The sequence below is a fragment of the Octopus bimaculoides genome, chromosome 7, assembly GCF_001194135.2.
Source record: "Octopus bimaculoides isolate UCB-OBI-ISO-001 chromosome 7, ASM119413v2, whole genome shotgun sequence".
Classification (NCBI taxonomy): domain Eukaryota; kingdom Metazoa; phylum Mollusca; class Cephalopoda; order Octopoda; family Octopodidae; genus Octopus; species Octopus bimaculoides.
The window spans coordinates 42,099,263-42,114,795 of record NC_068987.1 but is presented as its reverse complement, the minus strand read 5'-3'; the positions used below and the strand labels follow the sequence as shown (position 1 = coordinate 42,114,795).

General features: G+C 36.3%; 1 protein-coding gene across 4 annotated transcripts in view; it reads left to right on the top strand.

Moving 5' to 3' along the window:
• LOC106884301 (nucleoprotein TPR) overlaps positions 1-15,533 on the top strand; it is a 163,596-nt gene that overhangs the window by 11,772 nt on the left and 136,291 nt on the right. For all 4 annotated transcript variants that reach the window (XM_014935610.2, XM_014935611.2, XM_014935612.2 and 1 more), the window contains exons 7-12: positions 4,212-4,309; positions 4,921-5,118; positions 7,901-8,008; positions 9,281-9,405; positions 10,494-10,595; positions 12,938-13,022. In XM_014935610.2, the coding sequence (XP_014791096.1) occupies positions 4,212-4,309; positions 4,921-5,118; positions 7,901-8,008; positions 9,281-9,405; positions 10,494-10,595; positions 12,938-13,022 (716 nt within the window). The remainder of the gene's footprint in view (positions 1-4,211; positions 4,310-4,920; positions 5,119-7,900; positions 8,009-9,280; positions 9,406-10,493; positions 10,596-12,937; positions 13,023-15,533) is intronic.

Below are 15,533 nucleotides of genomic sequence, written 5' to 3'. Positions count from 1 at the left end.
TGGTTTTAGCTAGGTTGACTCTAAGGCCCTTTGATTCTAGTCCTTGCTTCCACACCTAAAACTTCTCCTCTAGTTCTGATAGTGACTCAGCAATTAGTGCAACGTCATCAGCATAGAGGAGCTCCCAGGGGCATCTTGTCTTGAATTCCTGTGTTATTGCCTGGAGTACTATGATAAATAGGAGGGAGCTGAGGACTGAACCTTGGGGGACCTTTACCTCTACCTGGAATTCTTCACTGTACTCGTTGCCAACCCTCACCTTACTGACAGCATCTCTCTAACCATTCTTGTATCCCTAGTTTCCTCATTGACCACCAGATAAGGGTTCGGGGGACCCTGTCAGAGGCTTTCTCCATGTTGACGAAAATCAGGTACAGAGGTTTATCTTTGGCTAGGTATTTCTCCTGCTGCTGTCTTACCAGAAATATAGCATCAGTGGTGCTTTTCCCTGGAATGAACCAAAACTGCATCTCATCTAAACTGACTCTCTCCCTAATTAGTTTGGCTATGACCCTCTCCATGACTTTCATTACCTGATCCAGCAACTTGATACCTCTGTAATTATTTGTATTTAAAGTGTTACCATTACCTTTGCAGCAGTTGACTATGGTGCTGCTATACCAGTCATTGGGTATGACTCCTTCATGTATCACCTGGTTAACAATACGGGTGACTAGGCTATAGCCGACACTGCTAGATATTTTGAGCATCTCTGCTGGGATTCCTGATGGGCTGGGGGTTTCTCTATCTTCATACTCTTAATTGCTTTATCTACCATGGTTTGTCAACTTGGATAGCTGGTACCTCTGTTGGGTCGACATTCGGCAGACTCTCTTTCTCCCATACGTTCTCTTTATTGTGCAACCTTTCATAGTGGCGTCTCCAAACCTCTTTCTTTGCGGCCTCATTTAGTGCAAGTGTACTCTCATCCATGCGAACACATTTCTCTCCTACGACATCACGATTCTCTCTCACACACTGTCTTGCAACACGAAATACCTCAAATTTTTGGTTCCTCATGGCGCAGAACATTGGCAAATTTTTTCCTATTTGCTTCCCCTCTGGCTAGATAAACCTGTCGCCTAGCTTCCTTTCTGGCAATCTTATACAATTGCCTGTTACCTCCATTCTTCCAGTCTTTTCAAGCCTGTTTCTTTTGTTTAATAGCCCTGTCAACAACATTTTTCCAGCACCACGTTATTTTGGGTCTGGAGGGGACTTTGCACCATCCACAGATCTGGTCAGTGGCCCTCAGATGGTTGTCCTGCAGAAACCTCCAGTTGTCTTCTACATCGTATGAAGCTATATCCCCCTCTATTTCGTCAGAGGCTTAGAGGAATATGTCTAAATTTCTGTCCATTCGCAGGATCTTTAAGCTTCCAGACCCTTCTCCTCCATGCTGGTCATCTTCTGGGCAACCATTTAGCCCTGATCCTGAAGTCACTAACTACTAATCTATGTTGTGGGGTACATTCTTCACCTGGGAAGGTTTTGGCATTTATAAGCAGCCATCTTTCCTGCTTCCTGGCGAGGATGTAGTCAATTTGGCTAGTGTGTCTGCCAGAACGGTAGGTGACTGGCAGGTTTCCTGAAGTTAGTATTGCAAACCATAAGATCATTTGCATCACAGAACTCCAGCAGCCTGGCTCCCTCTTCATTGCGGGAATGAAAACCATAGCCTCCATGGAAGCCCCCTGAATGTTGTCCAACATGTCTATTGAAGTCACCAGCCACAAAGAGAAGGTCCCTGTCATTCGTCAGCAAAGTAGTCTGCAAGAGGGTGTCATAAAATCAGTCTTTCTGTCCATCGGGTAGCCCCGGCTGAGGGGCATAGGCCGAGATAATGGTTGCTAACTCATGGTGAAGGACTAATCTAATCTTAAGTATTCTATCGCATACTCTGACTACCTCTATTACCTTATCCACCCATTTTTCCTCAAGAAGTATACCCACGCACCTGATTCAACTACGGTAGTGGTTGATACATTATTAATTATAACAGTAATGCCTGGAAAAATCATGGATTACATGGAAAAATGCGAGCATGAAAAGTAATATTCTTAAGGTTATAAACCTGGAAAAGTACAGGCCAAGTTGTTATACCTATGCAAAGTTTTCAAAAAGTTTCCATTGTTCCCAACGCAGTTTTTAAGAGGACACCTCCTCAGCTACTCTCTGGCATAAATAGTTTGAGATTTGGTTCAGTAGAAAAAAAGTTACATCAAAACGTCTGCGACCTTAAGCGGGGCAGTAAGGCACTTATACACCTTCAATTAACATAAACTTTTTAATTTTAAAATAAAAGTATACTTTTCTTAGGCTTAAATGATAGAAAAATGTATGAGGAATTTAGAGTTGCTAGTCGCATTGAACAAAAGTTAGTGAAAGAAAAGTTCTGGGGTGAAATGTCATGAGATTTTGTGTCAGTAAGTAAGAGAGTAAGGAAGTAACGCTTCAGCTATAAGAATAAAGAATATATTGCTAAGATGAGTGTTTATGTCCTATGGCGCTGAGTTGGCAGAAACATTAGCGTTTTGGGTGAACTGCTTAGCAGTATTTTGCCTGTGTTTACATTTTGAGTTCAAATTCCGCTGAGGTCAACTTTGCTTTTTATCCGTTTTGGATTTATTCAATTTGACATACAGATTATTTATTTAATTCTTTTTAACTAAATACTTTGAAACTTCTGATACTGGTAGAATGTGTCGCATACAACAGGGTTTACTCTTAACGTTTTCGACAAAATTTTGTATTTTAGAAGTTACAGAGTGACAATGGACAAATTCGTGTTTGATAAATGCCAATACTCTCAGCTTTTGACTTACTCTAACTTCTGCTGATGATATATATGCATATTATACATATATGTGAAAAACATCTCATCACACAGTTAAACCAGTGAAAGAGCCTCTACCTGGTCACTCAACACGCTAAAAATAGCAGCCAATGTATCCCCCTACTCAGTAGTTTATAAGGTAAAATCCTAAATTATTAATTGACACATTATTGATTATAACAGTAATGTCTGGAAAAATCATGGATTACATGGAAAAATGCGAGCATGAAAAGTAATATTCTTAAGGTTATAAACCTGGAAAAGTACAGGCCAAGTTATTACACCTATGCAAAGTTTTCAAAAAGTTTCCATTGTTCCCAACACTATGAGATCTTGTGCAACTGAAAGCTAGGTGTCTTTTTGGTCAGCTGAAAGCAGTTTTGGCAGACACGCATCTCATACACAAATCTTCAGTGATAATGGACTGAACTGAACCATAACTAGTCTGCACATCATCTGATAACTAATGAACAGTGATTTGACAATTTTCTCTCACAGTTGCATGCACATCTGTAATATTTTACTTGGTTCTGCTGGTTGCAGAATGTTCGTCAATATTGACAATTTTTCGATCATCTTGGAAATGTTTGAACCATTTGTACACTTGTGTGCAGATCGTACACTCCTCTCCATACACTTTCTGCTACTTTGCCTAGGCCTCTGAGCAGGTATCACCATGACAACTTTCTCTGTTATGGTCAATGCAATGATCACATGCTACATACCTTCCTTCGAAGCACTGCTGTAAACAGCGGAAGTGAGCTAGAATCTTTGAACTTAGTGCACATGCACAGATGAATTCAAGGTCAATCTGTGCCAAGCAGATTCACTCTGTGTGCTTCAGCTTTGTAACTATGGCAACAGTCCGGATAGTAATTGAGCAGACCTCATACATATGATGCCCTGTAAAGACATTGGAGTCTTAGTTTGAATCTTTGAGTACTGCTGTCTTCTATATGGAGTATATTTGGATCTCATCTGTGGACTATATTTATATGTTTGTGTATGTAGATGAAAGTGGTAAGAGTGGATGGCACCATTATAAGTGTAGACTTATGAGTCAGAGAACAATATTAGAGAGAACACTCCTCCTTTTTGTTCAAGATCTTGGATGAGGGTTTCTTTGATTGGTGATAGAGGCTCTCTCCTGTGTCAAAAAGATTGCATCATTGTCATTTTTCTTTTTCTTTTTTTACTAATGTGCATTAAATATACTTCTTTTCTATTGTTGATATTGTATACCATGTACAGTTCTATTTTAATTTTTTCTTCGTATCATTCCTATGTCTGCCTTTGTATTGTCTCCTTTACCTGTCACTCTGGTGGCAGACAGGGGAAATCATTATTTTTATTGCTGTTGTTTATTTATCTCTAGTGTGTGGTACAGAAATGTCTGCTGAAAGTATAGCATCAGTTTCGCCTACAGCTGCAGCAACGAGTAAACTACTCAAGTCTGGTATGACACTGACACAGGTAACTTCCATCTCTTTTCTTTCTGCCGTTTTTTAAAATTTTGTTTTTGTTAATGCCAGGTTTAACTTGAGTGGATTATAACAGCAGTGATAATGATGATTATGAAGGGAATAGTGAAGAATACTAATAAGTGGTGGTTATCATTATTAACATGGTTCAAGAAATATTTTAATATAATTTGTGTGCAAACATTTTCACTTTCCCAAAAGACAAATGAAAATAAAAATAGGAATAGCAACAACATTTACAATGTTTACCAAAAAGAAAAAAAAATCTTTTACGCCTTATAGCATGAGAAGTCATCCAAAATTGAAAAATGAGTTTCTCAATACTGCACCAATAAGTTTTGAACAAATTTAATTATTTTCATGATCTTTTTCTTTTTTAAATATTTTAAAATCTGGAACATACTCATGGATGTGTGGTGAAGAAGTTTTCTCTATGACCACATAGTTCCAAGTTTGATACCATTGCAATACAAACATAGACTCAAACACTTGCATGCACACACACACGCCCTTCCCCTTAAGGTTGTGTGTACCTATTTTGTTTTAGACAATTGATTGTTGTGACCGGTTTTCACTATATTTTCTTTTGCATTCCATTGTTAGATCTACAATGAATATGTTCAAGCCATTGAAGAATTACAGCTAGAGAAGGAAGAAAACAAAAGGTTGAAGAGTTACTTGGATCAGATTATGCAAGAAATTGAAGAAAAAGCCCCTATCTTAAGGCAGCAGCGAGAAGATTATGAGCAAGCCTTACATACTATAACACAGCTTACACACAAATTGGATACTGCTATGTTGGTAAGTTGTTAGTGATGATAATGTTGCAATAACTGGAGTTTGTAAGTTATTTGTTGTTATAAATATGTTTGAAACCCTTTTATATTGTCGTTTTTGGAGGAATTATTGGAAGTGGTTCAAAAGAACAACCATACCACATTGTCGTCACACAAGTTAACAAGAGACAGACATATTCAAATCTTAAGTAGAGGGGTGGGCTATTCAATAAATATATTGCAGTCTCCACCAAATACTGGTACAACTAGCAGTAAGCTTGCAACTTCTTGAAGGTATGGGATGGGATACAAAGGACCCTGATACAAGTTCAGAGGGAACAACTGTTGAGGAGAATTTTAAATATCTTGGGACCATATTCCTGAATGACAGAAGGCAGGAGGCTGAATTGGATGCTAGAATTGCAGGTGCTAGTACAGTAATGCACCAGTTCCAGCATTTGATCCTCAGAAGAGGAAAGGTTGGCAAAAGAAATTAACTAATTCCCTTCAATTTAGTTTTCATGCCTATCCTAACTTATCATTATGAATGTTGGGTCATCTCTGAAAGAATACAGTTCTGAATACAAGTGATTGAAATAGGTTCTGCTCAATGATCTCTGGAGTAACATTACTTGATAGGGTGTATAGCTTGGAGATCAGGAAGTTTCTCCAGGTTGAGCTACTACTTCTCTGCATTTGAGAGGTCATAGCTCCAGTACTACCGACATGATCAGAATGTCAGAAGTAAGAATTGCCTGACAGATTCTTCAAGCTGAGCTAACCAGCAGGAAACCTAGAGGTGGATCAAGAACGAGCTGCTTGGATTATATCCATGGTCTGTGTTAGTCACATTTGGGAATCCTATTAGAAACTGTAATGACGGTTGCTTCTGATAGGACCCTATGGATGATGTACCTGAGGACACAACCCTCCCATGAACAGTGGGCTGAGAAGATGAATGGATTATGTTTTCCTTTGAGTTTTCTGTACAGGCCTTATATATGCTAGATGCTTACAAGCTTTTCATCACAATTTACTGGATCCCCTTAAACTGACATGTGTGTATGTTTGCGTGCACCGTTCTCTTGGCATAACTTGATGTTGTAAACAAGCATCACTGTCATAAAGTGATGTTGTTTCCAGTCTTGTGAAAAACATTAGGCCACAGAAATATTACGTTGCTTAGAAACAGGTGAGGCTTAGTATCAGGAGGAGCACCTGCCCAGAAGAAATCTATCCCAATAAATTACGTCAGTCTTATGTTAGCATGGAAAAGTAGACATTAAATAATGGCAGTGATGAGGTATGATGACTAAAATACATTGTATAGGAGAACAAATAAGTAACCCTCAATCTTATGCTGTATCCTTTAGATGAAAAATAACTTATTTTATACAGGGTGAGTAAGGTATTTGAGACATACCTTTTTTTGGGTCATTGCTGCATTTTTTGCTAACTCTGTATAATCTTTGTTTCAGAAAATAATAATGGCAGACCCTCAGCTTACTCAAAAAATGAAGAGGCATGCTGTTATTGTGGTCATAAGGGCTGAGCATAGCGATTTAGAAATACCTCGATTCTGGGAAGTTGCCAGATCTTTAGTTTATAAAGTTTGTAAGGAGCTAGGGACTGAAGATGGAAACGTATCACCAGTATCAAAGCATAAAAAGCATTCTAAACGCTCTGAAATCATCAGAACACCTGAGTTTATCCAGCAAGTTCAACAAGCCATTGATTACATTCCCAGAATGTGCATGAGGTCAATTGCAAAAGATCTCCATGTGTCAGAAGGAACAATCACAAATGTTGTCCACGAAGACATCAGATATAAGTCTTATATGATGAGGAAAGGTCAATTTGTCAGCAAAAGAAAATCACTATGTCAGATCTAAAAGGCTCTTAAACAAACTGAAAAATCCAGTAGAAGAAGATTTGATTTGATTTTTCTCAAACGAGAACAACTTCGACTAAGATCAAATAAATTAACAGAAGAAATGACAGATGTTTATGTGCAGACCCTTCTGAAGTTCCAAGTGTTATGCATACAAAATTTCCTGCAATTGTCATGGTTTTAGGGGTTGTCAGCAATGAAGGACATGTGATGCGTCCTTACTTCTTTTCAGAAGGCCTTAGAGTTAACTCTGCTGCCTACAGTGAGGTCCTGGAGATAATTGTTAAGCCCTGGATAGACAATGTATGCAGTAGATGGCCATATGTGTTTCAGTAAGACTCTGCACGATCAAACATGGCTGTAGTAACACAGGAATGGGTGGCTGAAAATTTTCATAATCACATAACCCCTAACATTTGGCCTCCTAATTCCCCAGATCTCAATCCATTGGACTACTACATGTGGAGTGTAGTTGAAAGAGAGGTCAATGAACATGCCCATAACACCAAAGATTCTTTGAAAGTTGCCATAGTTAGAGTAATGCCCAAAATGAATCAGGACCACTTGATTCGAGTATGTAGATGATTTAGATCTCATATAGAAGCAGTTGTTGAAGCTGAAGGTGGCTTTATTGAATAACATTATAGAAAAGGTTTATTTTTATCCTCATAGCAATTTTTGATAAATAAAGTTATCTTATTATATATAACTGTTTTTTTTATAAACATAAATCTGTCCTCAAATATCTTATGCACTTTGTATATTTATGTACCGTAGCATCTATTTTTGCAAATACTTTTTTTGATTTACTGATAACTGTTATTTTTCTACTGTGAGAATTATAGTATGGCAGTCCTTGGTAAAGGTAGAAAATAGTTTATGGATGACATTTACATTTTTATTTTTCATTTTCAAGGAAGGACAAAAGCTTCGTAGTGAGACTGAGGAAACGCGTAGACGTATGACATATTCTCAGAGAGAAATAAAAAGGCTGACACAACAATCAACAGACTTGGGACAACAGGTAAGTTTTTCTTTCTCCTTCAGGTTTGGTCTTCGGCCTATCTTCAAAATAGTAAATTGAAACAGTGAACATGAAAGATCTGTGAAGGCTAAGAGATTATATTTGCTTAAAGGAAGTGCAGTGATACAAATGCATTAAATTAGATGTTAGGTTTGAGTCTTTAGCTGATTTGTTTAGGAAAGGTAACTGCTGTAGTAGGGCATATAATGTGGATGGACATTGAATGTTGGGTGAGAATATTTTGTGTATTGACAATGGAAGAGAGAGAAATGAGGAAGTGAGATCTCACAAGATCAAAAGGAGTATCTATGTACTATACTGCAGGTATTACAACCAAAACAAGATGTTGATAATACTCAGAACCAATCTCATTAGTTGAATTGTTATTTACTCTAGTTTGTTTTTTGTTCTTTGATTTTTTTAAAAATTGTTTTCTTGTGAATTCTATTCAGCAGAATATAATGAATGCATAGAGAGATATATGGACATATCTGTGAATATATGTATGTGTGTGCCGGTTTCAGTTCAAGCGTTGGACTATTGAGCATATGAAGGCATTTTGACATAATGATGTAAATTATTTGACTCCTAATTCATAAAAGTGCATCTGTGAAAATAATTCATTTAAAGAATACATTATGCCCCTCTCACCCTTGACAAAAATGGATATAAATTCCATTGCACATGTACACACACACACACACACACACACACATATCATCCAAAGATGTTTCAAGATTACACCAATTAAGATATGGTAAAAATGCATAAATCAAGTATGACTCAATACTTATTTAATCTTAGGCGAGCCTTTTTAAATATTTTATGCATTAAATCTACTTTTGTCTATCTCAACAACCTAAACTCGAGGCTACATTTTTACTGAGGAAACTCTATCACTTTAAAGCATGTCTATAACTGTCTCAAATGTTTAGCCAAAAAAATTTTTTTTCACATTTTGAAGTCTAACTTTATATTGAGCAAGGGATGAAATATACTTTTAGTTAATCTTTTGTTAAAATATTTCTAATGAAATACAACTACCTGTAAGTCTCAAACTGAGGTTTGGAACATAACATAGAAACTGCCTCTAGTTTTGTGATAGAAATCTCTATGACATCAAAAGGGTTAACATGAGGTTAACCCACTCTGATGAAACAGCTTTGCCCTCTTCATTTTCATTATTACCATATTGTTTCTATAAGTTAGAAAAGAGAAAGGTATTTTGATTTTTTTTTTTTCTTTTTCCTTTTATCCTGTATTGTAAAATAGGTTCAGTTTTTGCTGCGTGAAGTTGAAGAATTACGAGGTGGACATATTGTTGCTAATGAAGAAGTTTCTTCTACTGAGGTGACAAGTTCTTCACAACTTATTTCTGAGAGATTGGTCACATTTAAGTAAGTAAAGAATTGCTTTCTCTCTCTCTCTCTTGTATTTTTCTTATAAAAACTATGAACATGATTAAGTAAAATCGTTGTTTCCAATGTTAAGGACATTGTAAATATTCGTATGTATGTGTAAGTGGCACTCACTTGCTCTCTCTCTTTCTCATACACACACACACATTATCTTTCATATACATGTACATAAACACATATGCATACATCTATTTTGTATTTATGTGAGGATGTGAGTGAGGGACTATTTCCTCATAATGTATAGAGAAATGGATGTCTTTTAATGAAATTTTTTTGGTTGTGGCTTATTTGAATACAATATTTATGTGTACATTTTCATAAATGTTTGTCTGAATAGAATTCTATGCATGTGTGAAACATTGGACAAAAATGAGACATTAGAAGCAAATCAAAATATTGCCCAAAAATGACCTCAAAATTATGTGACTCGACCTTATTTCTGAGGTTATTTTAGTAGTAAAAAAAAGTTGTGCCAAAAACATAGTTTTTTTGGTAGATAGATAAGCAGCTTTCTTTATTATAGAACAGATATGACTAATTCTGAGAATTATTACTTTCATTATTCACACATTGTCACTCTCATAATATGACACTTTGTAATTTTGGTTGAAATTGAAAGTGTGAAAGTATTTCCACTTTCTAATGAAACCTGGTCACTGTAGAGCAGTGTATGTCAAATAACTATAGCTGGTTGTTGAGATATGTAGGAAATATGTAAATGAAAATAAAGTTTATTTGGTAGCCGAAAATTTTACTGAATCTTTTGACACTCCATATGTCAAAATCAGCAACTGAGTTTCCAAATGCATAAGGAACATATGCATGCACACACACACACAAACTCTCTTGAATCAGTTTAAGGGAAACAGAGACTAGAGAATATCCAATTTTTTTATCACGCAGTCATTTAAGTTCTTCTATTTTCACCTACATAATGTTTCCGTCACTATAATCTACTCGGATTATATATCCCCATCAACCAAAAATTTTGCTACATTTTGCTAACTAAACTGTGTGTGTATACGCACACACACATTCACACATATAACATTTTCTGTTTTCCATAGAAGTGTCCAAGAGTTGCAAGTACAGAACCAGCGTCTTTTGGAAGTGGTTAGAAAACTTAGTGAAGACCGTGAAACAGAAGAACAAGCTGCAACGGATGCAAAGTAAAGATTTATTAGTATCATTTCTTCCTGCCCATAAGACCATTTTTCATCACCCTTTAACTCTACAAAAAAACGTTACTACTGGTTATTTTTTTACTGTTATTTTTGTGCATAATATGCAATTTTTTTTTTTTTTGTTTTTTAACTTAAAAATTAAGGCAACCTAATAGACATAAGAACTAAATATTATCCCTTGTTTGCTGGCCAGCATCCCTGTAAGTATGTTATCATTTTCAGGATAGTATGACTGGAAATATATCTATTGTCTAACTTAACTGATTTGTAATGAAAAGATTAAATCACTATAAAAATGCTACACAATCTTTATGTTAGTGATAATGCCTTAAATTTTAGAAGTAAGCTATATCGGATGTTGTTTCAATTGAGGTCCTCCTAAATACAACAAATGATGACTGGTAGGAAGTAATCAGAAAATAAAAGAGATAACAATAAAAATGTGGTTTTATGTTTTATCTGGGCAGAAATTTAAGCTATAAATATATACCTTTTTGCACTCCTTGTTATCTCTGACACCTCAACACCACCATCTTTATCTTCTTTGTAGTTACTCCCACCCACCATTAAGTAATGTGGGTGGCCATGTATTTATATGGCAAGACATCTGTGCTTGTTGCTCTAGCATACTTTAGCCTCTCAACATCTGGCATAAAGCCACTTCCCCTTTGTCAAATACATCCCATAATTGAGCGGGGGATTTTTCTTTTCAATTCCTATCTTGCAATTTACTTGGTGACCTCATTAGTGCTAGTGGCATGAAAAAAAGCACCCAACTATATGCTGGAAGGAGCTTGCTTCTCAAAGACTCACACCATCTGATGGCATCACAAGACACTACGAAGACATGATAGCCAACAACTTTAAGGGAAGGTATACATAGTGTATGCACTCATTCAGTTGCAGGGATTAGGAAAACTTTACCCCACTGTCCTGCTTCATCTGGAGACTTGTGAACATTGAAATGACTTCCCCAACATCAAATGTAGTATCATCGATAAGGCCTCTCCCTATTCACTTGGAGCTTGCAACTGCCAACTGTTTCCATGCAAGAGGCTACACATACTCCACCAACCCACAGTATCCATCAATAGGGAAACCAATTACTTTATTGTTAAGGTTGCCATGTTAATGAACTTGAACCACTGGCAGCTGACAACCCAGATATACTATCCTAGGCCTGGCTGTCTATACACAAGGAAAGGGTATTTAGTCTCTGCTACCCATATAGTAAACATCCCACTTATATTGATTATAAAACTTCAGTTGTAATTCAACACTATCAAATTTGGTTACTTCCATGTAAAGAGTATTGCCACCAATGCAGTCATACTCCACTGATCAATGATTGAGCTATGACTTACACCAAAATCACGCTCCACCATGTTTGATACCCAATACAAGGAATTGATGTCTCTGTACACTATATTGCAACTTGCTACTAAAGTGGTGTCAACGTCCTGCTTGAACATGTGGGTTTAGAAATATAAAAAGCAGTTGGTGTTGCATTGATAACATCAATATCATGTGACCTAAGTTGACCAACAGCAGTATAAACTCCCAGAAACCTACTCCTAGCAGCTGATGAGATGGACATGTCCTATGCACTCACATAGCTTTAAGCCATGTGGTGCTGAGTCAAACTACTATTAAAAATATGTGTGTGTGTACATACGAAGAGGTGCTAAGAAGTTCCTGGCTTTGGATAAAAGAAAGGAGGCTCAGTTAATTATAATTTTATTCAACATATTCCCCTCTCAGATTCACAATTGTAGTGTTCCTTCAGTTTTTCTAAACCTTGTAAAAGAACTTGGAAGGTTGGGTCTCCAACCAGGCCTTTCATGATACCCTTTAAATCAGGAACTTTTCAGCATCCCCTCGTGTATACTCACACACACGTGCTGGGGTTGATTGAAAAGTTCATAGGCCGACAAAGATACTCTCATGGAATGTAACCAAATGAGGTTTATTTTTCAACATGGTCTGCCTTGCAATCCACACACTTTACAATAGTAAAGAAAAGTTGGTGCATATCAAAAAAGATATATATTTTCCAGGATTACATTGTACACAAATACATTTGGTACTGTTTTTTTTTTTATCATTATCATTCAGTTTTAGCCTGGGTTATTGTTAAGAACTTTAGAGGTGGAAGTGTCTAATCCTGGTCAAATTTTAGATTTCTGGATCTGTAAATCAGGACTAAATTTAGTTTTGTGCCTTTCTTTAAGATTTAATTCCCAAAAGTTAGCTATTGCCACACATTGTTACACTCCATTCTCATTTTAAAGTTTATGTGACAAATGCTTTCTTCATAACTTTTGAAGGTCACAAGAGTTAAAGCAGAGTCTTGATAATGCAATGGAGGAGCTGGAAGAACTTAAAACCTCCAGAACTCGTCAAGAAGAATTAGTAAGTTTCATTCAAAATTCTTGTTTTCCAGCACTATTTAAAAAAAATTTTTGTTTTTATTTCCTTGCCAAAAGTGTACTAATAACAACTGTAAAACCTTTTTTGATCGATCAAATTAAGAAATTAATTAAATGTATATTCAATAAAATAATGTTTGACAGACATGGAAAATTACTGAAAGGATCTAATTGTAAGGGTCTTATTAGAGGAAAGGTCTAAACACAAGGATTCTATTACAGGAAGAGTCAAATTTCAAGGATCTAATTACAATGAGCTTCTGGCAAGGTCTGTTCTTGTATGTATGATCATATTTCAATTTCTCTACTCCATGATCAAAACTTATGAAATGAAGTCTTTATGTTGGTTTTAGAAGCATGTATTTCTTTACATGTACTCCTTAAGTCTGAAGAAGGCTCTTTTGGTGGATCTTTTCTTTAAATTGTTTCACAGGACAAAGAGGGGAGAAACTATAAGATATGAAAAAGAGAGGATTTACATATAAAAGAGGTGAGTTACATGTAAGTTAGAATGAATTAGTCACTTCATGATTATAGGAAAGTGAAGCAGCGACAATGCATTTTACATGACACCAGCACCAGTATTTCGTATATGACACCATGTACTAACAGGGTCATCAAGTACCATGCAAAAGAAAAATCCCACAACTGGGTATGTGGGAGTAGTATTGAAGGGTGTGACTTTGTGCTATTTGAAAGATTTAAGGTATAGAGGGGACAAATGTAGGTGTTTTGCTGTAGAGTAGATGCATGGAAAGCAAAGAGTGAGTTGGAGAGCAAGATAGAGTGAGAATGAGAGAGATGATGGCAGAGATGTGTCTTGACATGCCCTTGAGACCCATTAGGGGTGGTGAAAGTAGGTGAGATGATATAAAGGCTCAAGCTGAGTGAGTTGGCAGGATGAAGTGACGAGAAAATGATGGAGAGAAATATGAGAGGCTTTGGGGCAGGGGTTGCAGTAGATATGCAAGGACATTGAAGGTGACAGCAGGTACGGAGCTGATGTAGAGCAGCACAAGGAGGGGAATTTTCTGTTTATTTCTTTCTTTTGGCTTCCTTTGACGTTATATCCTCTAACGGTTTTTAAAAAACCTTAATAGCATTCCGTTCATCATTATACACATCCATCACATTCTGTTAAAATGTCATTGATTAGTTTGGTTGATTTCTTTCTTTCCCTAAAGAGACTACATTGTTTTACACCATTTTATTCCTTTGGAATAATACTAATGTTGTCTACGAAATATGTATTGGAAGTGAAAGAACTTGAATAACACCTGCGTTTAACTCCATTTATTAATCTATATATATTATACAAAATATTTCACATCAACCCGGAGTTTCTACCTTTAAAAATAGGGTGTTACGTCCTTATTACTTGAGTGATTTTCTGCTACCCTGGTTACAGTTTATCTATTTCCGTGTTAATTGTAAACAATACACACATCCATTTATATATATATTTCTATATATTAATAAATTATAGGGTAGCAAAAAAAATTTTTGAAGTTTTATTTACCACCAGTGGTCTAGCGAGAGTAAAAACAGTGAATAGACTATGTATTATTCATTTAAAATGCAGAGATGCCTATAATAGGACATCTACTCGCTAGAAATAGCAGCAAAAGACTATATACCACAAAAATTTCTTGCTGCCGATTAGGTAAGCCGCAAATACGCGGTATATTTTGAAAAATTAGACATAGGAACACGAACCATGCTGCTTATTGACTCGTGCTTCATAAGTTGTCTGGTCATTTCTGCTGATGATAGTCCGACCTTGTAAGATATATAAATTTTATCTTACTTGAAACCATGGTACAGAATATAGATTGGTAAAAGTTTTTATTTTTCATTTCCTTTCGAAATTATCCCTAATTTTTGTGGTATATAGTCTTTTGCTGCTATTTCTAACGAGTAGATGTCCTATTATAGGCATCTCTGCATTTTAAATGAATAATACATAGTCTATATTTCTATATATATATATATATATATATCAAACTTTGGTATCAAGTACTACACGAATGCCCGCACAGGTCACCACTGCATAGTACCAAGGGTACCGTCCAATGCATCTCACATAAGAACAAGGTACTGCAACAGCCTCGGTTTCAGAGGACCTCAGCTCTTTAATGCCCTGCCAAAACAGTTGAGAGACCTGCAAGACATGGATATTGAGGTCTTCATGACAAAATTCGACACTTTCCTCTCCACGATACCAGACGAACCAATGGCTCGAAATGAGACATGGTTTAGGGCAGTGATGTCAAATTCTCTTATACACCAGATGTGCCATCAAAACTCTTGCTTGGACTATATAAGGAACGTGAAGAGAGCACAGCATAAAGACGGAAAGTCATGGTGGTGCTCCAGCATGACCACAGCCACGTGGCTGAAACCCATAAATAAATATATGTATATATATATATATATACACATATATGTGTGTGTATGTACATATGTATATATATATATATATATATATATATAT